General features: G+C 46.8%; 1 protein-coding gene across 6 annotated transcripts in view; it reads left to right on the forward strand.

Annotated features, from left to right (window-relative positions):
• The first annotated feature begins 361 nt into the window (after window positions 1-361).
• LOC129047297 (protein N-terminal asparagine amidohydrolase-like) overlaps window positions 362-27,218 on the forward strand; it is a 34,875-nt gene continuing 8,018 nt past the window's right edge. For 2 of the 6 annotated variants that reach the window (XM_063717623.1, XM_063717626.1), the window contains exons 1-8: window positions 8,240-8,305; window positions 8,609-8,717; window positions 11,760-11,833; window positions 14,477-14,530; window positions 15,005-15,058; window positions 16,061-16,158; window positions 22,852-22,925; window positions 23,439-23,504. In XM_063717623.1, the coding sequence (XP_063573693.1) occupies window positions 8,674-8,717; window positions 11,760-11,833; window positions 14,477-14,530; window positions 15,005-15,058; window positions 16,061-16,158; window positions 22,852-22,925; window positions 23,439-23,504 (464 nt within the window). In that variant the 5' untranslated portion in view covers window positions 8,240-8,305; window positions 8,609-8,673. Of the gene's footprint in view, window positions 514-8,239; window positions 8,306-8,608; window positions 8,718-11,759; window positions 11,834-14,476; window positions 14,531-15,004; window positions 15,059-16,060; window positions 16,159-17,546; window positions 17,613-22,851; window positions 22,926-23,438; window positions 23,505-27,218 lie in introns of those variants that run through there. The other 4 variants (XM_063717627.1, XR_010137823.1, XM_063717622.1 and 1 more) reach the window with 4 other exon arrangements.

Raw genomic sequence — 27,218 nt, forward strand, 5'->3', positions numbered from 1 at the left:
CCAGAGCCCACCCAGGGAACTCGCCTGGAGGCTCTCTTGGCTGGTGCAGCTGCTCCCTGGCCGCTCCCCTTTCCCCGCTCCTTCACTCCCACGATTTTGGGACTACCCTTCCCAGCGCCCCTTGCGGAGGAGGCGGGCCGCGCGCTGCTTCCGGGGCCGATTCCTGTCTTTGGACTACATTTCCCGTGAGGCCTTGCGACCCTGTCCTGGATTTCTCCAGTCTCTTCGGCCGGCTCCGCCTCCGCCTGGACTCCACTTCCCGGCAGCGCCCGCGGTGGGGCGGGGCAGGACGAGGCGAGACGCGCGGCCCGAGGGGCGGGGGCGGCGGGGGCGGCGGGGGCGGCGGGGGCGGCGGGGGCGGCGGGGGCGGCCCGGGGCTGCAGGGGCAGGAGCCGCCTCCTCCCAGGGCCTGCCTTGGCGGCCGCCTCCGCTATGCCGCTGCTAGCCGAGGGGCGGCGAGTGAGGCTGCAGCAGTCAGCCGGGGACCTCGTCCGAGCCCATCCGCCTTTGGAGGTGAGTGGGGCGCGGCGCGGGGCTTCGGGGCGGGCCCGAGGGGAAGCTGCAGGGCGGGCGAGCGCCCTCCTCACCCCACCGCTGCCCGCCTCACGCGACACAGACTTGAAACTTAGCGCTGTTGGCACATCCGGAGCCCCGGCCGTCGGCTCGCGTCTTCCCCTTGAGGGGTGCGGGAGTTTTTGCCTTCTTTAGACTTCAGCAGGCTGCCGCGGAGGCCACTGTCTGACAGGGGAGGGGACGGGGGCCCAGAGAGGTTAGGTGACTTGCCCAAGGTCGCACAGCACTGCGGCTCGGGGACACGCCGGGACCCCCATTCCCAGACGGGGCGGCTGCAGCCCCCAGAGGGCTCTGTCCGTTTAGGCAAATATGGCCGCCCGCCTTCGGGGACCCGCAGCCTGCGGTGAACGTTGCTTTGTCCTTGCGTCCGCGTGAAGCAGGAGGTTATTCCAGGGTGGGCTTCGGAGAGCGTTTGGCCTGGGGGATCTTGGCGGGGACCCCCAGTCCTTCCTCTTCTCTCTCCCCTACCCCCGGAGCGTAGGGCGCCGAGTTATTTTTAGCCGCAAGAGAGAGCCCTGCTTTCCGCAGCTGGGCCATAGGACCACGCCCTGATGCACGGGTTTTGTTTTTGTTTGTTCTGCTTTTGTGCTCAAATAGATCTCTGAACTCTTGTCCACGCTTCTGCAGGGACTGTCGGCAAGGGGGTTCTCAGGTTTTAAAAAGAGCGGGGCGTGGCGACAGGGGGCAAACATCCTACTTGCCATAGATCCTGTTAAAGGGGAATCAATCATTTCGTTGATTTGAGAGTCAAATATCGAGCCCCTAATATCTGTTGGGCACCGTACTAATCACTGTCCCTGCCCTCGAAGTGTTTGTAGTCTAGAAGGGAGAATGGTTTCTGATGAAGAAGACTCAGATACTATAAACTGTTAAGTGCCATAAAGAAAAAGCATCCCCTTTCACTCTGAATGGGAAGCACAGGAACCTGACCAAGTGTGTTGGGTTGGGGAAGGCATTTAGAGGTTTCATCTGTCACAGCTGTACAGTTTGTGATTATTTTGTTTGCTTGTTTGTTCTCTATTTGATCTGTCCCCAGAATGTAAGCCTCCTGAAGGCAGATAAGAGTAGTGTCCTCACTTTTGTATCCTCAGAGTGTAGGACGGTCCCTGGCATAGAATTGGCGCTCAGTAAAGATTTGTTGCATAAATGGCACAAAATGATCCCTGAACGTGTTCTGAAGGGTGACAAGGACTTACTGACGGGGAGAAGGCAGACAGCTCTGTGTGATTCTCAGCTTGCATTTCAGGACCGACCATCGTCTGTTAGCCAACATACACCGAGCTAGGCGTGGTGGCGTGTCACTTTATCCTTGCATTGTGTTACTGTCCTGTTAACTAGCGAAGTCGAGAGTAGGACTCACCAAGGAAAAATAATTTCAGCCGCCTGAAGAATTTAGGGGATGCTCTACTTTTATGTCTGTTTGAAAATGTCCGTGATAGAAAGTTAGATGGGTGTCTTGGGCTGCACACTTAAGTGTGGAGGGGGATTTGGTGACACATTGGGGCTGCTCCTCTCGGAGGAAGGTTTTGGCCTATTTAAGAAGACATGTCCTAGAAAGGCTATGTACTGGGGACCAGTTTGTGTTACAGGAACTTTGGAAGGGGGCGATCACTTTGATTTGCGGCAGTGTAAGTGAAGAAGGATGCAGGCACGAGAGAGATTTGAAAAGGAGAAGAAGGGTGAGGGCATCGCAGCTGGGCAAGCCGCCTGGGGCGCGGCGGGCAGGAGGGGAAGGGCCCAGTGGGTGGGTGGCCTGGCCAGTTTCTCCAGAGCAGCCAGGGTGAGGAGGGGAAGCATGGAAAGTAAAGCTACAGGGGTGGATTGTACCCAGATGACCAAATGACCAAGGGGCTTAGATGGACCTTTCACCTACTTAGCAACAGGGAGACATTAAAGGTTGGGGTGTTTTTGTTTTTGTTTTTGTTTGAGACTTAGTTTTGCTCTGTTGCCCAGGCTGGAGTGCTGTGGTGCAATCTCAGCTCACTGCAACCTCCGTCTCCCAAGGTTCAAGCGATTCTCATGCCTCAGCCTCCCAAGTAGCTGGGATTACAGGTGTATGCCACCACGCCCAGCTAATTTTTTTATTTTTGGTAGAGACGGGGTTTCACCGTGTTGGCCAGGCTGGTCTTGAACTCGTGACCTCAAGTGATCTGCCCGTCTCGGCCTCCGAAGTGCTAGGATTACCGGTGTGAGCCACTCCACCCGGCCTGGATTATTTTTATATAATAAAGCAGGGTGTCCTCTTTGTAGGAAAGCAAAATATAATAATACAGAAAAGAAAAAAAAATGTATGACTACAACCATTCTTCAGTTTGGTGAAAGTCCTAATGAAGGTTTTTCTTTGTATATACTTTTTTTAAAAAAATGATAGCTTACTATATGTTGCTATACATTATACATTATAGTGTGTTTTTCATGTAACGATGTGTTCTGAGTATGGAGTACCAACAGTTAGAAGCCTGTGTGTAGCTACGACTAGCAAATAACAACAATAACAGTAATACAGTGGAAGCTGCCAAGCACCACAGCAAGAGTTACTGCTATTCCCATTTTACAGATGAGGACTGTGAGGCACAGAGAGGCTGGGAAACTGGCCCCAGGCCCCACATCCTGGGAGTGGTGAAGCCAGGATTGGAACCCTGGCAGCCTGCCCTTGACTCTGGAGCTGCGCTATTCAGTACAGTAGCCACGAGCCATGTGGTTACTTAGGATTTAAATTAAAAATCAATTACAATTAGATACAATTGAAAACTCAGTTCCTCAGTTGCAGTAGCCACATTTCAAGTGCTGAGCAGACGGCATGGCTACTAATGAGACAGTGTGAATATAGACGGTGGCCATCCCTGCATAGAGTTCCTTTGGCCAGAGCTGTGCCCTCCCTTAGTCACTCTTAACCAGTCACTGGGTACTCGGTAACCAGTCCTGCAACATCTTGGGTAATATAGTTCCACAGAGTCTACAAGATGCTCGCAGCGTAGCTTAGTTCCTGCTTCTATTATTTATTTATTTTTTGAGAGATGGAGCCTTGCTCTGTCACCCAGGCTGGAATGCAATGGCGTGATCTTGGCTCACTGCAACCTCTGCCTCCCAGGTTCAAGCGATTCTCCTGCCTCAGCCTCCTGAGTATCTGGGATTACAGACATCCGCCACCATGCCCGGCTAATTTTTGTATTTTTAGTAGAGATGGGGCTTCAACATGTTGGCCAGGCTGGTCTGAAACTCCTGACCTCAAGTGATCCTCCCGCCTCAGCCTCCAAAGTGCTGGGATTACAGGCGCTAGCCACTGTGTTGGGCCTCATAATTTCTTATATAGCATTGTGCTTTACAGTTCACAAATCATTTTCATGCCCCTCTCCTGTTTTTAAAGGAAGAATTGACAAACAGGACAGCAGGCGTGAGGGTCACATGATCATCCCCCAGGTCACAGCTAGGTGATTGGCTAAGACACAGGTCAACAAGCCACCGCTCATGGGCCGGACCCTGCTTTATGTATAGCCTATAGGCCAAGAATGGTCTTTATATTTCTCAAAGGTTGAGAAAAATCAAAATAGTATTTTGTAACATGGGAAATGGTGTTGAAATTAAAACTTCGGTGTCACCTATAAATAAAGTTTTATTGGAACACAGCCACATCTGTATTGTCTATGGCTGCTTTCACTTCATAACAGCAGAGTAGAGCAATTGTGACAGAGACTGCGGCCTTGCAGAACCCCAAATATTTCCTGTCTGGCCTTTTTCAGAAAATCTGCCGGTCACTGGGTTAAGAGAATACTGCCATTGAATAGGAATTGGGAAATAGGGATGAGGGACTGAGGGAAAAGTTTTTTTTTTAAAGCAAATATTAGTATCTAGAGAATATTAGAGGTTAAGAAAAGTGGGACTACTTGCAATATGAATTTATAAAGTAGGACTGTGTGTTTTTCCAAAGAAGGGAAGTTTGGCTAAACTCTTTTCACTACTTAAAAGAGCAAAAATTAGCCAAGTGTGGTGGCGTGCGCCTGTGGTTCCAGCTACTGCAAAGGATGCTGAGGTGGGAGGATTGCTTGAGCCCAGGAGTTTGAGGTTGCAGTGAGCTATGATCTGGCCACAGCACTTCAGCCTGGGCAACAGAGTGAGGCCTTGTCTGTGAAAAAAAAAAATTAAAAATAAAGTAGAGGCTGGGCACAGTGGCTCATGCCTATAATCCTAGCACAAGTGGGGTGGCGTGTGCCTGTGGTTCCAGCTACTGCAAAGGAGGCTGAAGCAGGAGGATCACATGAACCCAGGAGTTCGAGACCAGCCCGGGCGATACAGGGAGACCCCATCTCTCCAAACAATACAAAAATTAGCCAGGTGTGTTGGCTCACGCCTGTAGTTCCCAGCTCCTTGGGAGGCTGAGGTGGGAGGATTGCTTGAGGCCAGAGGCTGCAGTGAGCCACGATCTCGCCGCTGCACTCCAGCCTGGGAGACAGTAAGACCCTGTCTAAAAAAAGAAATTAAAAGATAGAGCAAAGCAGTCTGCTGTTTTAGTTTTCTGGCATTCTCTCTTCTGATAATTTTTGCTTTTATTTCTTTGGGAAATCATAAGAGCTGTGTTGAAGAGAGACATGATTTTTGGTCTTTGTGAAAGCAGTAATTAATTTCTCACAAATAGCTTTGCTTTTGAGTGGTGACCCAATTGTGAACATGAGTGTTAAAAATTCGCCTTTGCGCCCTCCCTTCTCTTCCCTTCCCTCAAAGAACAAAGCAGAAGGTAAGTATCTCAGGAGTAATCAAGAGGGAATTCTGAATTCTCCCCTGTTATTCTGAACTAAGGTGAGGTAAGACGTGGAATGAAAATGAGAGGCTTTCACCTGTAGAGGTGTTCTGAGTTTTAGAGCAGTCACACCTGTTTCTCATTGACTTCTGGAGCAAGCAAGGCTGTCTTGCCCATCTAATTTTACACTGCAGTTCATTTAATCTTTAGTTTGTTTCTTAAATTAGGGGCTTGTCTCATTTTCATTGATACCTTGCTTCCAGTTAATGGAAGTTTATAAACAGAAGAAAACACCATGTAAGTAATCAAGCTGATCATTATGTTTATTACATCTCTTCTTTTAGTTTAATTTTAATTTTTTTTTTTTTTTTTTTTTTTGAGGCAGGGTCTTGGTCTGTCACCCAGGCTGGAGTACAGTGGTGCAATCATGGCTCACTGCAGCCTCCACCTCCTGGCTGCAAGTGTTCCTCCTACCTGAGCCTCCAGAGTAGCTGAACTACAGGCACATGCCACCACACCCAGCTAATTTTTGTAATTTTTGTAGAGACAGGATCTTCCTTGTTGCCCAGGCTGGTTTTGAACTCTTAGGCTCAAGCAGTCCTCCCTCCTCAGCCTCCCAAAGTGCTGGAATTACAGTTGGGAGCCATCGCACCCAGCTGCTCTTATGTTTTATTAAGGGAGCACTAACCTAAATTAGCACCAGTCATGCGAAATGGCAAGAAGCTGATAGAAGACTAAGACTGCAAAACTGTCTTCCCGTGTAGACAATACATACATACATTGTCTAGACATTTGAGGAAGATTTTGTTCATCCAGGAGTTTGTTGCAAGTAAGAAGGAAATTATGATACATTGTAGTGTTGTATCAATTTAACATTTTTGAAAAAGTTTTTGTTAAATAACCACTGAATTTTTAACCACTTAATTTTTTTTTACAAGCTTACTAAATAAGTTTGTACAAATACTCAGATTATTGACACTTAGTATTAACATACCTTTCGTAAATTTGCCTTATCCATTTTGTTCTTGTACTCTAATAATAACTGTGTGGTAGAACATTGAGAAGAGAGGACAGCAGCCGCAGGAAATCACTCATGTTTGCTCTTTTGGCACAGCCATGCTTGTATTGGTGAAATTTCCTTCCAGTGTTTTTCTCTATGGGGATAAGCATTTAATCATTGTTGTATTAACGGCACATTTATAGCTCTTTAAAACATTTTTTGTACTTTTGTATCTTGCTTTGCAATTAGCATTTCAAAACTCTTTTTCCCATAGTTTTCATTTCTCACGACGGTGCAGTTAGTGGTTGTGACTTGGTTCTGTGCCTAATGTACTTACCTTTTCCATTGTTGCTCCCAGCTTTTTGCCATTACAAATTACACAGGGGGCTGGGCACGGTGGCTCATGCTATAATCCCAGCACCTTGGGAGGCCAAGGCAGGCAGATCACTTGAGGCCAGGAGTTTGATACCAGTGTGGCCAACATAGTGAAACCCGGTTTCTACTAAAAATACGAAAAGCCGGGCATGGTGGCACACGCCTGTAATCCCAGCTACTGGGGAGGCTGAGGCATGAGAATCGCTTGAACCTGGGAGGTGGAGATTGCAGTGAACTGAGATTACGCCACTGCACTCCAGCCTGGGCAACAGAACGAGACTCTGTCTCAAAAAAAAAAAATAAGATAAAAGAAATAACACAGGGATGAACATATTTTGAGTTATTTCCTTAGGACAGATTTCCAGAAGTGAAATTACTAGGTTAGGGACTAAGGTAAAAAAGCGGAGGCCAGGTATGGTGGCTTATGCCTGTAATCCCAGCACTGTAGGAGGCCAAGGTGGGTGGATCACTTGAGTCCAAGAGTTTGAGACCAGCCTGGGCAGCATAGGCAGGCCCCATCTCTACAAAAAGTATAAAAATCAGCCAGGTGTGGCGGTGTGCGCCTGTACTCCCAGCACTTTGGGAGGCCGGGGTGGGTGGATTGCTTGACCCCAGGAGTTTGAGACCAGCCTGGGGAGCATAGGGAGACCTCGTCACTACAAAAAGTATAAAAATCAGCCGGGTGTGGTGGCGCAGGCCTGTAGTCCCAGCTATTTGCGAGGCTAAGGTGGTAGGATCGCTTGAGCCTGGGAGGTGGAGGCTGCAGTGAGTTGAAATTGTACCACTATACATCAGCTTTGGTGACAGAGTGAGAGACTGTCTCAGAAAATAAAAAAGAGGGGATGTGATTTCAGAGCCATCCATCCACTATTCCTGTGTAATCTGATTCTCTTTACAATGGTAAAATTGTTAAGAGTCTCACACTCTTTAGTAAAGAACTGTGATAGCTGGGTGTGGTGGGTCATGCCTGTAATCCCAGCACTTTGGGAGGCCAAGGCAGGAAGATTGCTTGAGCCCAGGAGTTCAAGACCAGCCTGGGAGACATAGTGAGGCCCTGTCTCTTTAAAAAAAACAAAAACAACAACAACAACAAAAAACAAACTATAATAAAGGGTTTTTGCATCTCATTTCATAGGTTACTATGACATCTGATTTCATAGGTTAAAAAAACCACCGCGCAGAACCTCATCGTTTTCTCTGCATTGTTCTGAATGACCGTGGCTGCTGCCTTTTTCTTTGAGCCTCTCTGTCCGCTGACACACTCCCCACACACTAGCGTGCTGCCCACGCAGAGCCCGCTTTGGCTCTCTCCACATCTTTAGTTTTTCCATCCTCACTAATTTACATCACTATTTTATTTTTTTTTTACTTAAACAGGAAAGAGCCAGACTTTTCAGAGGTCAGTGTGTTCAACAAGTGGGACCCCAGGGCTTTCTGTTTGTTCAGCAAACAGAGCTTGTAGTGGCCTCCCCAAAGGATGGTAGGTTAGGAAGCAGTGAATTGGGCGCTATCCCAAAAGGCTATTGCATATTTTATTTTATTTCTTTTTTAAACAGGCTCCATCTCCATTCTGGGTTCTGATGATGCCACTACTTGTCACCTTGTGGTCCTGAGGCACACAGGTATGATGAGAGAGGTGAAGGAAACCATTACTTAAACTGACCCAACCTTTGGGAGCATTGAATTTCTCGCGTTGAGTTTCCTGGTGTCTTGTTGGAAGCGGACTCCGCTTACCTTTTTTCTGGTCTGCATGGTGTCTCCCTGGTGTCCTGGTCAGAATGGGTTGGCTGGGCAGTACAGACCTTTCCGTTTTTCCCCTACAGGATATTCAAAGACGAGGCGGTCCGGAGGGACAGGCGGAGTCTCGGCCTGCGCACTGCACTCCCATCAGGAATAACTTGAGTCGTTTCACCCTTGTTCTTCAGGTAATGGGGCCACCTGCTTGACACGTTGTGACGGAACCGACACCAAAGCTGAGGTCCCCTTGATCATGAACTCCATAAAATCCTTTTCTGACCACGCTCAATGTGGAAGGTGAGATCCACGCTGCTCTCATAGGTGAATTGAGATCTTGGAACCGTTGCGTACAGGACGTGGCCGTGGAAGCTGTTAGGGGAACACAGGATGCCACCGCCGTCGTGTCTGCCTCGTTCCCCTGGAACAGAACCTGGCACGACGTGGGCACTGCGTCAGCAGTGGTTGAGTGAATGAGTGGGTGTTGGGCACAGGCAAGGAGTCCGTGCTGGATTTGAGATGGAAGGCTTGACTTTGAACTTGATGTCGCCTCAGGAACGTCGAGTTTGCGATTTTCACGTCGTTTTGCTCTCCCCCGGGTGTGGTAGCTCTTCATGCAGTCATTCCTCCCGCAGTTGCTTGTTAAATGCTTCCTCTCACCTACACCTTGTAGTTTCTAGGGACACAGCAGTGAAGACTAGACAGAAAGCCCGGCCCAAGATGTTTGTATTCCGAAGCCGAGAGACTGTACACAAGATGGGGTGTTGGGTGGTGAGGCGGGGCTGTGGAGAAAACCAGGCCAGGAAGATGTGGGGACCGCTAGGGGGCGAGGCATGTAGTTTTTTTTTCTTGTTCTTTTTTTGTTGTTGAGATAGGGTCTGGCTGTGTCGCCCTGTCTGGAGCGCAGTTGTGTGATCTCAGCTTACTGCAGCCTTGACTTTGCGGACTCAGGTGATTCTCCCACCTCAGCCTCCCAAGTAGCTGGGACCACAGGTGTACACCACCATACCCAGCTAGTTGTTTTTTTTTTTTCTGTAGAGACAGGGTTTTGCCAAGTTGCCCAGGCTGGTCTTAAACTCTTGGGCTCAAGTGATCCTCCCAGCTGAGGGGTATAGTTTTAAATTCCAGCAGATTGGTAGTTTCACCAAGGATTGCTGGATAAGAAGCGGCCTCTAGCCTGGGTGCCCCCACAGCACCTCATCCTCTCTCACTGCAGTAAAGTATCTGCTGCCTCCATTTGACAGAGACCGGCACTGAGGCTCAATGTGCTGGAGCACACAGGAGCTAAGTGGAGGCTGATGACACAGGCCTGCTGTCAAGACCACTGTTCACACACCTGTCCCCTCTCCTTGCTCTGTCTTTGTGTAGACCTGGCAGGCATTGCTCTCATTTTATTTGAAGTCTAAGGCAGCCATTGAGTGAACTATTCCCATCATATACAAAGGCTTAACAATCCTAGGAGTCAAAAAAGGAAAGAGAGAGTTCTCTGGGAGAGATTTGCCAGTCAATACCGATCGATTCTAAATTCTCCCTCTGCGGTCTGTGCCGAGGCTGGGCTGGCTTCATGGACATGTGACCCGTGCAGGCCCAAAATGGTATTTTCATTTTCCTGTCATCTTGGCCCCCGCAGGGGGACATAATCAATGCCATTATGTTGCCACACACTCTGCTTCATGGTTCTCAGAACGTGCCTGTCAGCTCTTCCTGCTCTGTTGTAGAACTGCGATCGCTCAGGGAGTCAGAGGCAAACCTGGTGGCCCAGTGGCAAGCACAGCCATGGTGGCCACAGCTCTCCTTACTACTACTACTTGGAGTTTATTATGAGGCCCCTTGAGGCTGTGCCCTGTGTTAGGTACATCCAAGGTTCTGGTTCATCCCTTAGGAAGATTTTGTGTCTGAGAAGGCAGCGTGAAGTCTGGCAACACTTTGCCGAGTGTGAATTCGCCCAGTTGACGGGCTGTGGAAAAGGGGGTTAGTAGATGAGTGTGGGAAACACTGGGTTCAAGAAAGTTAGTTGGATTTTTTCAATCGCAGGACTTCTCAAGAGCTTCACTGTGCTAATGCGCAGTGTGACTCCTAAGGAGGGCTGCCAACAGGCAGTTGCCCAATCTTTTTTTTTTTTTTTAAATTTGTTTTAGAGCCAGGGTTTCACCCTGTCATCCAGGCTAGTCTCAAACTTCTGGGCTCAAGCAATCCTTCCACCTCTGCCTCCCAAGTAGCTGGGAATAGAGGTGTATGCCAGCACACCTGGCCCCAAACCATTTTTTTTTTTTTTTTTGAGACAGAGTCTGGCTCTGTCGCCCAGGCTGGCATACAGTGATGCAGTCTTGGCTCACTGCAGCCTCTGCCTCCTGGGTTCAAGTGATTCTCCTGCCTCAGCCTCCCGAGTAGCTGGGATTACAGACGCCCACCACCACACCCAACTTACTTATTTATTTTTTCCCCCTGAGATGGAGTCTTGCTCGATTGCCCAGAGCTGGAGTGCAGTGGCGTGATCTCGGCTCACTGCAACCTCTGCCTCCCAGGTTCAAGCAATTCTCCTGCCTCAGCCTCCCAAGTAGCTGGGATTACAGGTGCGCCACCATGCCTGGCTAATTTCTTTTTTTTTTTTTTTTTTTTTTTTGAGATGGAGTCTTACTCTGTAGCCTAAGCTGGAGTGCAGTGGCACGATCTTGACTCACTGCAACCTCTGCCTCCCAGGGTGAAGCAGTTCTCCTGCCTCAGCCTCCCAAGTAGCTGGGACTACAGGCGCATGCCATAATGCCCAGCTAATTTTTTTTTTTGTATTTTAGTAGAGATGCAGTTTTACCTTGTTGCCCAGGCTGGTTGCAAACTCCTGAGCTCAAGCAATCTGCCCGCCTCAGCCTCCCAAAGTGCTGGGATTACAGGCGTGAGCCACTGCCCCCGGCCTAATTTTTGTATTTTTAGTAGAGATGGGGTTTTACCCTGTTGGCCAGGCTGGTCTCGAACTCCTAACCTCAAGTGATCCGCCCACCTCAGCCTCCCAAAGTTCTAGGATTACAGGTGTGAGCCACTGCGCCTGTCTTGTGCCTGTGCTCTTCTAGAGCAAAGCTCCCCACTGGTGCATGGAGGCGGCATCACATTTGTGTTCAGATACGGATCCCCTCAGTCATCAGGGCCCCTGGGCAGGGTCCCCAGAAGCTCGCCACTGGCCTTGGCAGTGTGCTGCCGATACTTTCTTTTGCGGTGGCACGAAGATGACCTGAAGCTCTGCTGTAGAGCAAGTGTTCATGGAAACTGAGAATGAAAGTTCAAAGTGAGACCAGCGCATGCACCGGTGTCTTCTTCTGGCCTCTGACCCCTGTCTCATCTCTTTGCCAGGCTGGAAGTGCACCTCGTTGGAGGCTTCAGTGACGACAGGCAGTTGTCACAAAAACTCACTCATCAACTTCTTAGTAAGTTCATTGTTTTTTTTCTTTCCCCCAAATTGGACATAAATATGTACCCATATTTGCTTGGGTTAAAAATCCCAACTGGTACAAAACCTGAGAAGGGCACACCCACTTGGAGCAGCACAGAGAAACAGACTGCCCAGCTTGGAATTTCACAGAAAGACTGAATGCGTGGAGCTCATGTGTAGGGGTAGCAGGGCTGGGGATAAGATTTTCTACTAAAACAGCAGTGAACACATTCCAAAATAGTAAGTGCTCTGAATTGTGTGAAAACAGAGCCACCCTCCCTCCTGGCAAAAATGTCCATTTTAATCTGCAGAAAATTAAAACACTGATGATACCATTTTTTCCCTATTAGCAAATTTTTTTTTTTTTTTTTTTTTCAGGGGTGGAGTCTTGCTCTGTTGCCCAGGCTGGAGTGCAGTAGCATGATCTCGGCTCACTGCAAGCTCTGCCTCCTGGGTTCAAGCAATTCTCTTGCCTCACTCTCCTGAGTAGCTGGGATCACAGGCGTGCGCCACCACACCCACCTAATTTTTGTATTTTTGGTAGAAATGGGGTTTCACCATGTTGGCCAGGCTGGTCGTGAACTTCTGATCTCTTGATGCACCTGCCTTGGCCTCTCAAAGTGCTGGGATTACAGGTGTGAGTCACCACACTTGGCCTAAATTTGCAAATATTTTCAAAAAAGAAAGAAACAAAAACAACATTGTCGTGTGTTGACTAACCACCAGGCCATGAAGTAAGCTTACTCATATGATGGTACAGCCTGTCTGGGAAGCAATTTGGCATCATGACTGAAGGCCTCACTCTGCCGCCCAGGCTGTAGTGCAGTGGCGCCATCATGGCTCACTGCAGTGTCAACCTACTGGGCTCAAGTGATCCTCCCTCCTCAGCCTCCCAAGTAGCTGTGACTAGGTGCATGCCACCATGCCCAGCTGATTTTTAAATTTTTTGTGGAGACAGGGTCTCGCCATGACTTAACTCTTAAAAAAGGTTGATATCCGGCCGGGCATGGTGGCTCATGCCTGTAATCCCAGCACTTTGGGAGGCCAAGGCAGGTGGATCACCTAAGGTCAGGAGTTCAACACCAGCCTGGGCAACATGGTGAAACCCTGTCTCTACTAAAATTACAAAAATTAGGCCGGGTGCAGTGCCTCATGCCTGTAATCCCAGCACTTTGGGAGTTCAAGGCAGGCCGATCACCTGAGGTCAGAAGTTCAAGACCAGCCTGACCAACATGGAAAAACCCCGTCTCTACTAAAAATACAAAATTAGCCGGGAATGGTGGTACATGCCTATAATCCCAGCTACTTGGGAGGCTGAGGCAGGAGAATCGCTTGAACCGGGGAGGTGTAGGTTGTGGTGAGCTGAGATGATGCCATTGCACTCCAGCATGGACATGAAGAGCAAAACTCCATCTCAAAAAAAAAAAAAAAAAAAAAAATCTGGGCATGGTGGCGCACGCCTGTAATCCCAGCTATTCAGGAGGCTGACGCAGGAGAATCACTTGAACCTAGGAGGTGGAGGTTGCAGTGAGCTGAGATCACACCACTGCACTCCAGCCTGGGTGACAGAGCGAGACTTCATCTCAATAAATAAATAAATAGTTCATATCCTTTGACCCAGTAATTCCCCTTGTGGAAATATATGCTAAGAAAATAATCTGAAATGTGCATAGAGATTTGAGCCTGAAGATGAGCGGTAGAACATTACTTATAACAGGAAATGTGATGTTATCAGAATAATAATTATGTAGTTGCTAAAAAATAACACATATAAGGGTGAGAATTACATGGGAAAATACCTGTGCACAAGCAAATCAGGATATAAAATTGTCGGCTGGGCGCGGTGGCTCATTCCTGTAATCCCAGAACTTTGGGCAGCCAAGGCAGGTGGATCACTTGAGGTCAGGAGTTCGAGACCAGCCTGGCCAACATGGTGAAACCCCATCTGTCTCTACTGAAAATACAAAAATTAGCCAGGCATGGTGGCGCACGCCTGTAATTCCAGCTACTCGGGAGGCTGAGGCAGGAAAATCGCTTGAACCTGGGAGGTGGAGATGATGATGAGCAGAGATCGCTCCACTGCACTCTAGCCTGGGTGACAGAGCAAGACTCCATCTCAAAAAATAAAAGATATAAAATTGTCTTTATGGTCAGCTCTGCTGAGCATAGAAAAATATGGAAGAAAATCCACTAATTATTAACAGTGCTAGGATTATGGACATTAAAAACCGACTTCCTTATGTTCTCCTGTATTTTTCAAATCTGTTAGAGTGGCCAGATTTTTGTTTTTGTAATTCTGAGAAACAGGAAAACAGTTTACTTAGGAGAAAAGTAAAAATCTTACGAATCCATGGGTCCCCGCAAAACCCTCAGAATGAAGAGAAAAATGGGAAGGCTCAGCCCAGGCTCCTTCGGGCCTGAGGCTGAGAATGTGGCCGTCTCCTGGCAGTCAGGGTTCTGTGGTGTCAGCTCCCTAGTGTCTGGCCCCATAGGCCAGGCTGTGGCAGTGTGGGCGCAGGCTGTAGGGTGGAGCACACTCAGTTGGCTGCCGTCCCTCCCTGTCCTTGGCTTGCTCAGCAGTTTGTTCTGGTAACTAGAGGAACTTTTCTGACATCCGGTCTTAAAATTCTCATCATAGGTGAATTTGACAGGCAAGAAGATGACATTCACTTAGTGACATTATGTGTGACAGGTAAGTTCTGCCATTTGCCCCAAAGCGAAGATGTGGGTCTCAGGACCGTTTTGTCCCCAGTCTTGCAGTGGGCCCAAGCACCGGCACACACTGCTGTCACTGCTTGGCCACCGTCTGTCCCGGCTCTTCCTGTGGTGGGATGGCCTTCCCCTTCCCCTTGCCCTCGTCCACCATCTGCCTGGCCTCAGTTCCAATGCAGCCCCCTTGTCTCCCAGGAAGGAGGGCACTGGATCTCAGAGGAGCTGCCACCCGTGTGGCAGACAGGGTGCACAGAGAAGGTGGGGTGGGAGTGGGGACCGATTCTGCAGCTGCCAGTTTGTTCAGTATAAACCCCCCTGCCTTGGGACAGGGTAGGGAAACAGGGCCACAATCCCTTTCATTTTCTGGAATTTTCCTCCCTTTCTGCATTGAGGAGCTCCTCCTTCGCCTTTATTATACGAAGTAAAGTGTATCTTCAACATTTTTATTTTGTAGAATTAAATGACCGGGAAGAAAACGAAAGCCACTTTCCAATAATATATGGCATTGGTAAGTAGTGTGCATCTTTTGTGGGTTGGAGGCTTGGTCACATGTGCAGTTAAAAGTCTAATTCAGCAAACCAATGACCCCACTGCTGTCAGGATGGGACAGCCTTGGGTTCAGATCCCAGCTACTCCGAACATCTGCCGTGAGGCCTTGGGCAAGTAGCTTAACTTCTCTAAGCTTTACCTATAAAACTGAGATAACATTCACTTCTTAAGACTTTGAAGAAGCAACGTGGTAGCAAATAGAAAGCACAGGCCATGCCCACCCTTCCCAGGAGCTGGGAGAGTGCCTGGTTTTGTTTCCCTCTCCCCCCAGCACCCCAGGCCCGGCGTGCTTTTCTCCTGCCAGTGCTCTGGGGTAGGAAGGCAGGCACTGGAATCCTTTTATACATCAGGAACTGAGGAAGGTTTTGCTTGAGAACAGAAATCCTCCAAAGTGCAAAACTCTCAGGCTAGAGAAAACCTAGAACCATCCTCCCTGCTTGGCAGCCCCAGGACTCCCACGGGAAAGGCATCATGGAATCGGCTCTATTTCAGAGGGCTTCTGCTGTAGCGGTGATACTTGATTGATTTAGCTGGGTGGTAGGTACACAGTGTTCACTGTTCTATTCTCTGTAACTTCGTGTATGTATAAAATACTAAATTGTGAAGATTCAAACAGAACGATCACAGTTCACCCACCCACCCCTGGCCGTACACCAGTAGGGCTGACCAGAGGTTTTGCTACACGTCCGACTGAAGGAATGGCTGCCTCCCAGGTGGAAAGCAGCTCTTGGTTTAGAACAAAATCTCACCGAGTCCAGCTCGGGCCTCAGCGATTTTCACCAAGATGCTTGGGGTAAAGGTTGCATTTTCCCCCTCCAGGGAGGGGGAAGTCCAGATACTTAGGAGCCATTCTGTTCACTTTCCGGTCTTTCTCTTAGGAGTGGTGGTAGAAATGTAAGACTGTGCAGACTTTCCACTTTGGTCTTTTGTCAATTCAGAGTCATCCTTTTGTCCCTCACAGCTGTCAACATTAAGACTGCAGAGATTTACAGAGCCTCCTTTCAAGATCGGGGTCCGGAGGAGCAGCTGCGTGCTGCGCGAACTTTAGCAGGAGGACCAGTGAGTTTCAAATCATCTTTGTTAAGGGGTTAAAAAAAAAAAAAAAAAAAAAAAAGCATCAAATGTCAAGGCCTTAAGTTTTCGGAATCTTAGAAAAGTTTATGCTATCAGCTTCTTTATAGCTGTAAATTATCAGGGACCAGCACATACATACACCCCTCTCCACACTCACTGTGTCAAAATAGTAATGAACATCTTTAGGTCATCAGCTCCAGTTCTCTGCCTAAAAGGTGTGGGAGGTATGTGTGAACCCCAGCATCCAAATGCAAAGAGAACAAACTTCTGTTACTTCGTAAGAGCTTTTCCTATAAAGTTCTACAAAGAGAGGAGAACTGGGACGCAGGAGAAGTTTCTCCCCTCTGCACTCGGGACTATGCATTCTTTTGGACCGGGTCACTGAAGAGCAATTTGCTGGAACAATTTAATTAACCCAAAATAATGATCAAATTAATTTAAAGTCTGATTCCCTTAGGGTGCTTAATTAAATTATACTGTAATTTTAAAAGTTAGAAAACTGAAAACCCAAGGTTTATATGCCATTTGAGGAATGGGTGAAAGAATTCTTTAAAAATGCTCAAAGTGTGAAAAAACAGAAATCACATTCAGGCCACCCCAAAGAAATCATCTCGTTTATGAAATGCTGATGTTTTTCACTGGAAAATGTGTTTGGATTCAGAGCCAACCCTTTTAACATTTTTAGGACTTCTCAAGGAGTGTAACAGGCTTAGTTTAGTTGATATTCAGAACATATTTCAGTGTCAGTTACCAAAGTGAATATTGCTAGGTAAGCTGAGGCTGCCATTGGCAAATTTGGGAATTCAGGGACTGGATCATTTGGCAAATTAGCTTCATCTTTTGATGGGGCAGCAGGTACTGTATGCTTTTAAATTGCAAGGTGATCAGTTGTTTGGGGTATAAATAATGAGGCAGTGAGGAACACAGACTTTAGTCAGACGCGGCTGGGTTTGAGGCCCAGCTCTGAGGCTTACTGGACACATGACCTGGGAAATGGGCCCCGTTTCTCTGAGCTTCAAGTTTTCACCCCAAATGGGAAAAAACACCCTCGTCCTGTGGGACTGCTGTTGGCACTCAACAGTCATGTGTGTGCCCCACAGTGTGCAGCACATTGTCCCCATAAATACAACCAACGTTGTCAAGCAACAAGTCTAGATTTTTGGTTTAGGAAAAAAGGCATCAGTATCATTAGAGGGGATGGGAAAGAGCAAAAGTGGCTTTATCTGTAAAGGCTTCCTGGAATTATTGACTTGTAATTGAATAGGTGCTAGGCGAGAGAGACAGAAAAGTCATGAGGATGTTTCAGACAGGATGGTCGTTGGGAGCATGAAGGTGTGAATCAAGCCAAACTGTTTATCTTTTCATTTGGCCAGATGGTAGGGGACACACAGGAGTGTCACAGGAGTGAGGATCGTCAGGAGCATCACCAGCTGACTCGGGTGAAGATAAATTCTCTTGACCATCATATTCGTCATTCTCTTCACTGTCAGCACTGAGGCCTTTTTCGAGTGCTTTCTGAACCTTCTCATAGTTAAAGTGGTGAATTTTATTGAAAACACTTGTTTTAAAATTTGTCTGTTTTATCTAAAAATTTGGTTGTGTCTAAATGATTACCTTGTAAACCCTTGTGGGAGCCAGTGTGGTATAATAGAGGTCAGAAACAGGAGTCAGGGACCCCAGGTTTTGGCACCTCATTGTCATTTATTAGCTCCATGACCGTAGGCAAGTCGCTTAACCTTTCTGCATCTTAGTTTCCTCACCTCCAAAATGTTAGACCAGAATCAGATGTTTTTATGCTATACATTTTTTTTTTTTGAGACAGGGTTTTACTCTGTTCCAGGCTGGAGTGCAGTGGCACAATCATAGCTTACTGTAGCCTCAAACTCCCAGGCTCAAGCGATCCTCCTACCTCTGCCTCCCAAGTAGCTAGGACTACAGGTGTGCACCACCACACCCAGCTAATTTATTTCTCACTGTGTTGCCCAGGCTGATCTGAAACTCCTGGCCTCAAGTGATTCTTCTGCCTTGGCCTCCCAAAGAATTTTATTTTTCTTTTCAATGAAACTTTAAAAAAAAATTTTTTTTTAATTTTTTAAAATTATACTTTAAGTTTTAGGGTGCGTGTGCACAATGTGCAGGTTTGTTACATATGTATACATGTGCCGTGTTGGTGTGCTGCACCCATTAACTCTTCATTTAACATTAGATATATCTCCTAATGCTATCCCTCCTCCCTCCCCCCACCCCACAACAAGCACCAGTGTATGATGTTCCCCTTCCTGTGTCCATGTATTCTCATTCTTCAATTCCCACCTATGAGTGAGAACATGCGGTGTTTGGTTTTTTGTCCTTGAGATAGTTTGCTGAGAATGATGGTTTCAAGCTTCATCCATGTCCCTACAAAGGACATGAACTCATCATTTTTTATGGCTGCATAGTATTCCATGCTGTATATGTGCCACATTTTCTTAATCCGGTCTATCATTGATGGACATTTGGGTTGGTTCCAAGTCTTTGCTATTGTGAATAGTGCCACAATAAACATACGTGTGCATGTGTCTTTATAGCAGCATGATTTATAATCCTTTGGGTATATACCCAGTAATGGGATGGCTGGATCAAATGGTATTTCTAGTTCTAGATCCCTGAGGAATCGCCACACTGACTTCCACAATGGTTGAACTAGTTTAGAGTCCCGCCAACAGTGTAAAAGTGTTCCTATTTCTCCACATCCTCTCCAGCACCTGTTGTTTCCTGACTTTTTAATGATGGCCATTCTAACTGGTGTGAGATGGTATCTCATTGTGGTTTTGATTTGCATTTCTCTGATGGCCAGTGCTGATGAGCATTTTTTCATGTGTCTTTTGGCTGCATAAATGTCTTCTTTTGAGAAGTGTCTGTTCATATCCTTCACCCACTTTTCGATGGGGTTGTTTTTTCTTGTAAATTTGTTTGAGTTCATTGTAGATTCTGGATATTAGCCCTTTGTCAGATGAGTAGACTGCAAAAATTTTCTCCCATTTTGTAGGTTGCCTGTTCACTCTGATGGTAGTTTCTTTTGCTGTGCAGAAGCTCTTTAGTTTAATTAGATCCCATTTGTCAATTTTGGCTTTTGTTGCCGTTGCTTTTGGTGTTTTAGACATGAAGTCCTTGCCCATGCCTATGTCCTGAATGGTATTGGCTAGGTTTTCTTCTAGGGTTTTTATGGTTTTAGGTCTAACATTTAAGTCTTTAATCCATCTTGAATTAATTTTTGTATAAGATGTAAGGAAGGGATCCAGTTTCAGCTTTCTACATATGGCTAGCCAGTTTTCCCAGCACCATTTATTAAATAGGGAATCCTTTCCCCATTGCTTGTTTTTGTCAGGTTTGTCAAAGATCAGATAGTTGTAGATATTCGGCATTATTTCTGAGGGCTCTATTCTGTTCCATTGGTCTATATCTCTGTATTGGTACCAGTACCACGCTGTTTTGGTGACTGTAGCCTTGTAGTATAGTTTGAAGTCAGGTAGCATGATGCCTCCAGCTTTGTTTTTTTGGCTTAGGAGTGACTTGGCAATGCGGGCTCTTTTTTGGTTCCATATGAACTTTAAAGTAGTTTTTTCCAATTCTGTGAAGAAAGTCATTGGTAGCTTGATGGGGATGGCATTGAATCTATAAATTACCTTGGGCAGTGTGGCCGTTTTCACGATATTGATTCTTCCTACCCATGAGCATGGAATGTTCTTCCATTTGTTTGTATCTTCTTTTATTTCATTGAGCAGTGGTTTGCAGTTCTCCTTGAAGAGGTCCCTCACATCCCTTGTAAGTTGGATTCCTAGGTATTTTATTCTCTTTGAAGCAATTGTGAATGGGAGTTCACTCATGATTTGGCTGTCTGTTTGTCTGTTATTGGTGTATAAGAATGCTTGTGATTTTTGCACATTGATTCTGTATCCTGAGACTTTGCTGAAGTTACCTATCAGTTTAAGGAGATTTTGGGCTGAGACAGTGGGGTTTTCTAGATATACAATCATGTCATCTGCAAACAGGGACAATTTGACTTCCTCTTTTCCTAACTGAATACCCTTTATTTCCTTCTCCTGCCTCATTGCCCTGGCCAGAACTTCCAACACTGTGTTGAATAGGAGTGGTGAGAGAGGGCATCCCTGTCTTGTGCCAGTTTTCAAAGGGAATGCTTCCAGTTTTTGCCCATTCAGTATGATATTGGCTGTGGGTTTGTCATAGATAGCTTTTATTATTTTGAGATACGTCCCATCAATACCCAATTTATTGAGAGTTTTTAGCATGAAAGGTTGTTGAATTTTGTCAAAGGCCTTTCTGCATCTATTGAGATAATCATGTGGTTTTTGTCGTTGGTTCTGTTTATATACTGGATTAGATTTATTGATTTGTGTATGTTGAACCAGCCTTGCATCCCAGGGATGAAGCCCACTTGATCATGGTGGATAAGCTTTTTGATGTGCTGCTGGATTCGGTTTGCCAGTATTTTATTGAGGATTTTTGCATCGATGTTCATCAGGGATATTGGCCTAAAATTCTCTTTTGTTGTTGTGTCTCTGCCAGGCTTTGGTATCAGGATAATGCTGGCCTCATGAAATGAGTTAGGAAGGATTCCCTCTTTTTCTATTGATTGGAATAGTTTCAGAAGGAATGGTACCAGCTCCTCCTTTTACCTCTGGTAGAATTCGGCTGTGAATCCATCTGGTCCCGGACTTTTTTTGGTTGGTAAGCTGTTAATTATTGCCTCAATTTCAGAGCCTGTTATTGGTCTATTCAGAGATGCAACTTCTTCCTGGTTTAGTCTTGGGAGGGTGTATGTGTCGAGGAATTTATCCATTTCTTGTAGATTTTCTAGTTTATTTGTGTAGAGGTGTTTATAGTATTCCGTGATGGTAGTTTGTATTTCTGTGGGATCGGTGGTGATATCCCCTTTATCATTCAGTGAAACTTTTTACAAATAAAAACTTTACTCAAAACCCTGTTATACAAGACAGAGCTGATCTGCTAGGGAGTTAGAAGCCCCAACTGCTTACCTAACCCTTCCTTCTCAGAGTCCTCCCAGGGACCTTAAGGCTCAGGAGAACACAGTTGGAAAATCCCTGGACTAGATCCCTTAGGTCCCTTCTAGAATGTAACAATTTCTGAATCTTATATTGATAAATGGAGTGGAATTTCTTAAAAACAATTTTGAGGAGGCAATGCAGTTTTAAATACGTACGTATTGTATGCCATGCCGTAGGATATTGCTAGATACAGTGAGCAATAGGAAAAGGTAAACACAGCTCTTCCTTTAAGCAGCACACTTAGAAGAGTAAGAGGGGAACAAAAGAGCTATAACTTATATATGATATTATATGTATTATATGTAATATAATATATAATAGATAATTTATTGTTATAACACAACTCATGCTACATAGAGATTGAAGTCAACAAGAATTTTCTCCCTAAAAATAACTACAGAGATTAAGAATAGAGAAAGGAAAATGAATGTGTATGTTTTAATTCTGCAAAAAGTTTGGGCACAGTGGCTCAGCCTGTAATCCCAGCAGAAGGATAACTTGAGCTCAGGAGTTCGAGACCAGCCTGTGCAGCATAATGAGACCTCGTATCTACAAAACAATTTTGAAAATTAGCCAGGCATGGCGGCGAGCACTTGTATTCCCAGGTACTCAGGAGGCTGAGGTGGGAGGATCACTTGATCCCTGGGGTCAAGGCTGCAGTGAGCCACGATCAAACCACTGTACCCCAGCCTATGTAACAGAGCGACTGTCTCAAAAATAATATTTGTCAAAATAGCATGTCTTTGTATCACTGCCACATTGCTTGTCTGAAGTGAAGCTGACTCACTTTGTTATCAGAAGTGATCTCACCAAAGACCAAGTTGTCCAGTTGCCTTGGAGTGTAGGTCATGCGTTGCCGGTACCCTGGGGCTGTGTACAATGGCCAGGCTGAGGGGACCTTGTGGTTACCCCCATGGGACTTGTAACTTGTCAGGTGGGAAGGTGGCACCAAGTGAAGAAGGGTAGGGTCCTTGGTTTTGGCCTCACGTGGTTCTTCCCAGAATGAATGGTGAAAAAAGAATAATTCTGCAGAAAAATTTAAGTTCTATTTTGTTTACTTTTTGGATGGGAGATAGGTGTACACATGGCACTAAAATTCAAAAGGAACTTAAGGAGGCCAGGCACAGTGGCTCACACCTGCAATCCCAGCACTTTGGGAAGCCGGGGCGGGCAGATCACTTGAGGTCAAGAGTTCGAGACTAGCATGGCCAACATGGTGAAACCCCCCGTCTCTACTAAAAATACAAAAATTAGCTGGGTATGGTGGTGTGTGCCTGTAATCCCAGCTACTTGGGAGGCTGAGGCAAGAGAATCACTTGAACCCAGGAGGCAGAGGTTGCAGTGAGCAAGGTCATGCCATTGCACTCTAGCCTGGGCAACAGAGTGAGACTCCATCTCAAAAAATAAAAATCAAAACAGCGGCTTCCTCTGGGAAGTGGGGCTGGAAGACTTTTACTTTTTCTGTTATACTTTTGTACTATTGCAAATTTTAAAATCATGTATTTTAAAGTAAATCCAGAAGAAATTATGCACTTAATTTTTCTGGGTGAATTGTGTTATAGAGGTAATAGAGGATTATTAAAATTTCTTTCTTTTTTTTTTTGTTTCCCAGATAGCAGACCCCATGTTAGCTGAAATGGGGAAAAACTTGAAGGAGGCCATGAAGATGCTGGAGGACAGTCAGAGGTGAGTAGGACAGAGGTGACCCTGTTCAACGAGTTCAGCCTGCTGTGAAGCCAGTGGCTTCGGTTTCCTTCTGTTAAAGGTGACTCTTGGCTTCGCAGTGTCACACACAGCTTCGGCTGACTTGAAAATTGGTATTTGTCTTGGGTAAAAGGTGCCTTGTAATTAAAGGATTTTGAAATTGAGAGGAAAGACTTATACTATTTAATTCTGTCTATTAAAAGTTTCATTTACTTAATATATTGATTTGACTCTATAAATACTTATTATATATTCAGGTCATATAGAGCACCAAGTAAACAAGAAGTGGGTGGAACTTTTTTGTCGCATATTCTTGTCTTTTCCAGAAACTCAAACGATACCTGAAACTGGAGGCAGGGAGATGTGATAAATGTGTTTGAAATCCTGCCTCAGTCACTGGGAGGTTATAGGCAACATGGTCATGTTTGCATGTTCAGGAGTTAGAAATTTGGTATGATGAAACAAATGAACAGCTTTTTCTTTTCTTTAAATTAGAAGAACAGAAGAGGAAAATGGAAAGGAGCTCATATCCGGAGATATTCCAGGCCCACTCCAGGGCAGGTAGGTGGCAATGAGGATCCATACCTTTAGTTAAGGTGTAAATTTTTGTTTGTTTGTTTCTGAGACGGAGTCGTGCTCTGTTGCCCAGGATGGGGTGCAGTGGTGCAATCTGGGCTCACTGCAACCTCCGCCTCCCGGGTTCAAGCAGTTCTTTCTCGTGCCTCAGCCTCCCGAGTAGCTGGGATTACAAGCGTGCACCATCATATCTGGCTAATTTTTGTATTTTCAGTAGAGACGGGATTTTGCCATGTTGGCCAGGCTGGTTTCTAACTTCTGACCTTGACCTCAGGTGATCTGCCCACCTCGGCCTCCCAAAGTGCTTGGATTACAGGTGTGAGCCACTGTGCCCGGCCTACATTTTTCTTAAACCGGTGTCTTATCATCATTGATTTATGGTTTTAGTTTGAATGAACACATAGCAAATTTAAATAGACTTATGTGCAGTATAACATTAGAAAACTGAAGTGCCGTTGGCTGGTTGGTGATATTGCTGCACCTACTGGCTTCTCTCCCTCTCCCATTTGGAATTTAATAGAGGCTGAGTACAGTGGGTCACACCTGTAATCCCAGCACTTTGGGAGACCAAGGAGGGAGGATCACTTGAGCCCAGGAGTTCAAGGTTATGGCGATCTGTGATTGTACCACTGCACTCCAGCCTGAGTGATAGAGACACTCTCTAATTTTGAGACAGAGTCTCGCTCTGTCGCCAGGCTGGAGTGCCGTGGCGTGATCTCGGCTCACGACAACCTCTGCCTCCCGGGTTCAAGCGATTCTCCTGCCTCAGCCTCCCGAGTGGCTGGGATTACAGGCACCCACCACCATGCCTAGCTAATTTTTGTCTTTTTAGTAGAGACGGGGTTTCACCCTGTTGCTCAGGCTGGTCTCCAACTCCTGACGTCAGATGATCCACCTACTTCAGCTTCCCAAATTGCTGGGATTATAGGCATGAGTCATGGTGCCCGGCCCCTTATTTTATTTATTTATTTTTTTGAGTTTTTCTCTGTCACCCAGACTGGATTGTAGTGGCACGATCTCAGCTCACTGAAACCTTCGCCTCCTGGGTTCAAGCAATTCTCTGTCTCAGCCTCCTGAGTAGCTGGAATTACAGGTGTCCGCCACTACGCTGGCTAATTTTGCATTTTTAGTAGAGACGGGGTTTCACCATCTTGGCCAGGCTGGTCTTGAACTCCTGACCTCATAATCCACCCGCCTCGGCCTCTCAAAGTGCTGTGATTACAGGCATGAGCCATTGTGTCCGACCCCTTGCGTTTTTTAAAAGCAACCTTATTGAAATAGAATTCACATAACATACAACTTCCCCATTTAAGGCATACAATTCAATGGCTTTTAGTATATTCACAAATCCTTTCTTTTTGTGTATATGTACCACATTTTCTTTGTCCATTCATCTGTTGATGAATACTTAGGTTGATTTTGTATTTTGGCTGTTTTGAATAGTGCTGCAATAAACATAGAAGTGCAGATGTGTCTTTGATATACTGAGTTAGTTTCTTGTGGGCATATACCCAGCAGTGTGATTGCCGAATTATACGGTACTTCTATTTTTAGCTTATTGAGGACCCTCCATGCAGTTTTCCATAGTGGATAAACTATTTTACATTCCCACCGGCCGGGCACGGTGGCTCACGCCGGTAATCCCAGCTCTTTGGGAGGCTGAGGAGGGAGGATAACGAGGTCAAGAGATCAAAAACATCCTGGCCAAAATGGTGAAACCCCATCTCTACTAAAAACACAAAAAATAGCTGGGCGTGGTGGCAAACGCCTGTAGTCCCAGCTACTCGGGAGACTGAGGCAGGAGAATGCTGGAACCCAGGAGGTGGAGGTTGCAGTGAGCCCCTCCCGGGAGGTTGCAGTGAGATCCGCGCCCTTGCACTACTCCAGCCTGGGCGACAGAGAGAGAGACTCTGTCTCAAAACAAACAAACAAACAAAAAACATTCCCACCAAGAGTGTTTGAGTGCTCCTGTTTATCTGTGTCCTTGTCAGCATTTGTTGTTTTCTGACTTTCTGATAGTCGCCATTTTAATTGAGGTTAGATGAAATTTTACTGTGGTTTTGATGTGCATTTCTGTGATGATTAGTGATGTTAAACAAGTTTGCATATACCTGTTAGCCACTTGTATGTCTTCTGTTGGAAAATAGCCATTGAGATCTTTTGCCTTTTTTTTTTTTTTTTTTTTTTTTGCCAATGCTGTCGTTTATTTCGCGGAGTGGGGGTGTGGGGGTTAGTGGGGTGTGGTGGCCATGGTGGCCGTGGTGGGGGCACTGCTGCCTCAGTTTGTCAGTACATTAATCACGGCAGCGGGACCCCAGCCTTTGCAGCCTCGCCCCCGTGCCCTGCGCAGCCAGGACGGCCCGCCCCTCGGCGCAGGTGCTGGAGGGAGCCAGGGTGCTGCTCGCGGAGGTCACCGCGGGACGCGCGTCGATGGCTGCTGGGCAGGTTATTGCGTGAGCGCGGTGGGGGCAGCGGGAAGCCGGCGGGCCAAGTATTGCGCTTAGAATAACAATCCTCATCAGAGGCTACCTAGGGGGCAGGGGGCGGGCGGGGCTCCACAGCTGGCTCCTCTCTGCCACTGGGTCGCTCTGTCCCTATTTTACAGCTGGGGAAACTGAGGCACGGAGGTGAAGGGAGCCCCCTCGCACGCGAGGCCGCCGCCGGGGGCAGGGGCGATGGGGGTGGGTGCAGGGCGAGGAGGGGGGACGGCCGGGGCTCGGAGGGGGCCGCTCCACAGTGTGAGCCACTGTGCCCAGACTGTCGTTTTTTACGTATAAGTTTTTAATTAATTTTGATTTGATTTTTATATATGGTGAAGCATAGGGGTCTAGTTTTATTCTTCACACATAGATATATCTCATTTTCCCAGCACCACTTATTGAAGACACCATCTGTTTCCCCACGGTATGTTTTTGGGGCCTCGGTGCAAAATGAGCTGGCTGTAAATGCATGGATTTATTTCTGGGTTCTCTGTTGTGTTCCACTGGGCCATGAAATCCTTCCTTTCCAATATTATAAAGTTACCATTTTCCCGTTTCCCTCCTGTCACCCTTGCTGTGTTTGGGCCAAGCAGGGCAGGCAGGACCCAGAACTTGATGTGAACAGGTGAGGCCAGAGCCTCTCTAGGCTGCTCAAGAAATCTGCGCTGAGGTCCTTGGTCTGCAGGGAGAACCAAATCCCCATCGATGACCCCCAGAAAAACACTGTTAGGTAAACCACAGTGTGAAACAGCTTGAGAAATAGAATCTGTGTGATATCCAACATTTACTCACACTCATGATTGCACGACTGGGATACCTAAGCAGGAGGAGCCAGAAGAGCACCCTCTTCATCTGCATGTACAGGTCCCCTTTAGGTCACCTAGGGCATGTGGCTGGAAGCAGGGGCTTCTGGGATAGGGGCAGGCTATGGTCGGGGGCAGTGGGGGTGGTGGTCCCTGGGCAGTGGGGGTGGTGGTGTTAGTGAAAGGTCTGAGGCAGGGCAGAGATCAGGAGGAACGGCATTCCAGCGATTCAGAGACAGGCCAGTAGGTCGGCAGACACAGGAGCAGGTGGCCCAGGACTCAGGGGAGCAGCTGGAGTTGGAGGAGAAGGGCCCTGTTTTCCTCCAGTCTTCTTCTGTTTGGGTGCTGCATTAGCACCCCACTGCACCCCCAACCCCTGTCCCTCCCCTTCCCTCACTCCCTGACTCTTAGAACCC

This window comes from Pongo abelii, chromosome 18 (genome assembly GCF_028885655.2).
Source record: "Pongo abelii isolate AG06213 chromosome 18, NHGRI_mPonAbe1-v2.0_pri, whole genome shotgun sequence".
Taxonomy (NCBI): Eukaryota; Metazoa; Chordata; class Mammalia; order Primates; family Hominidae; genus Pongo; species Pongo abelii.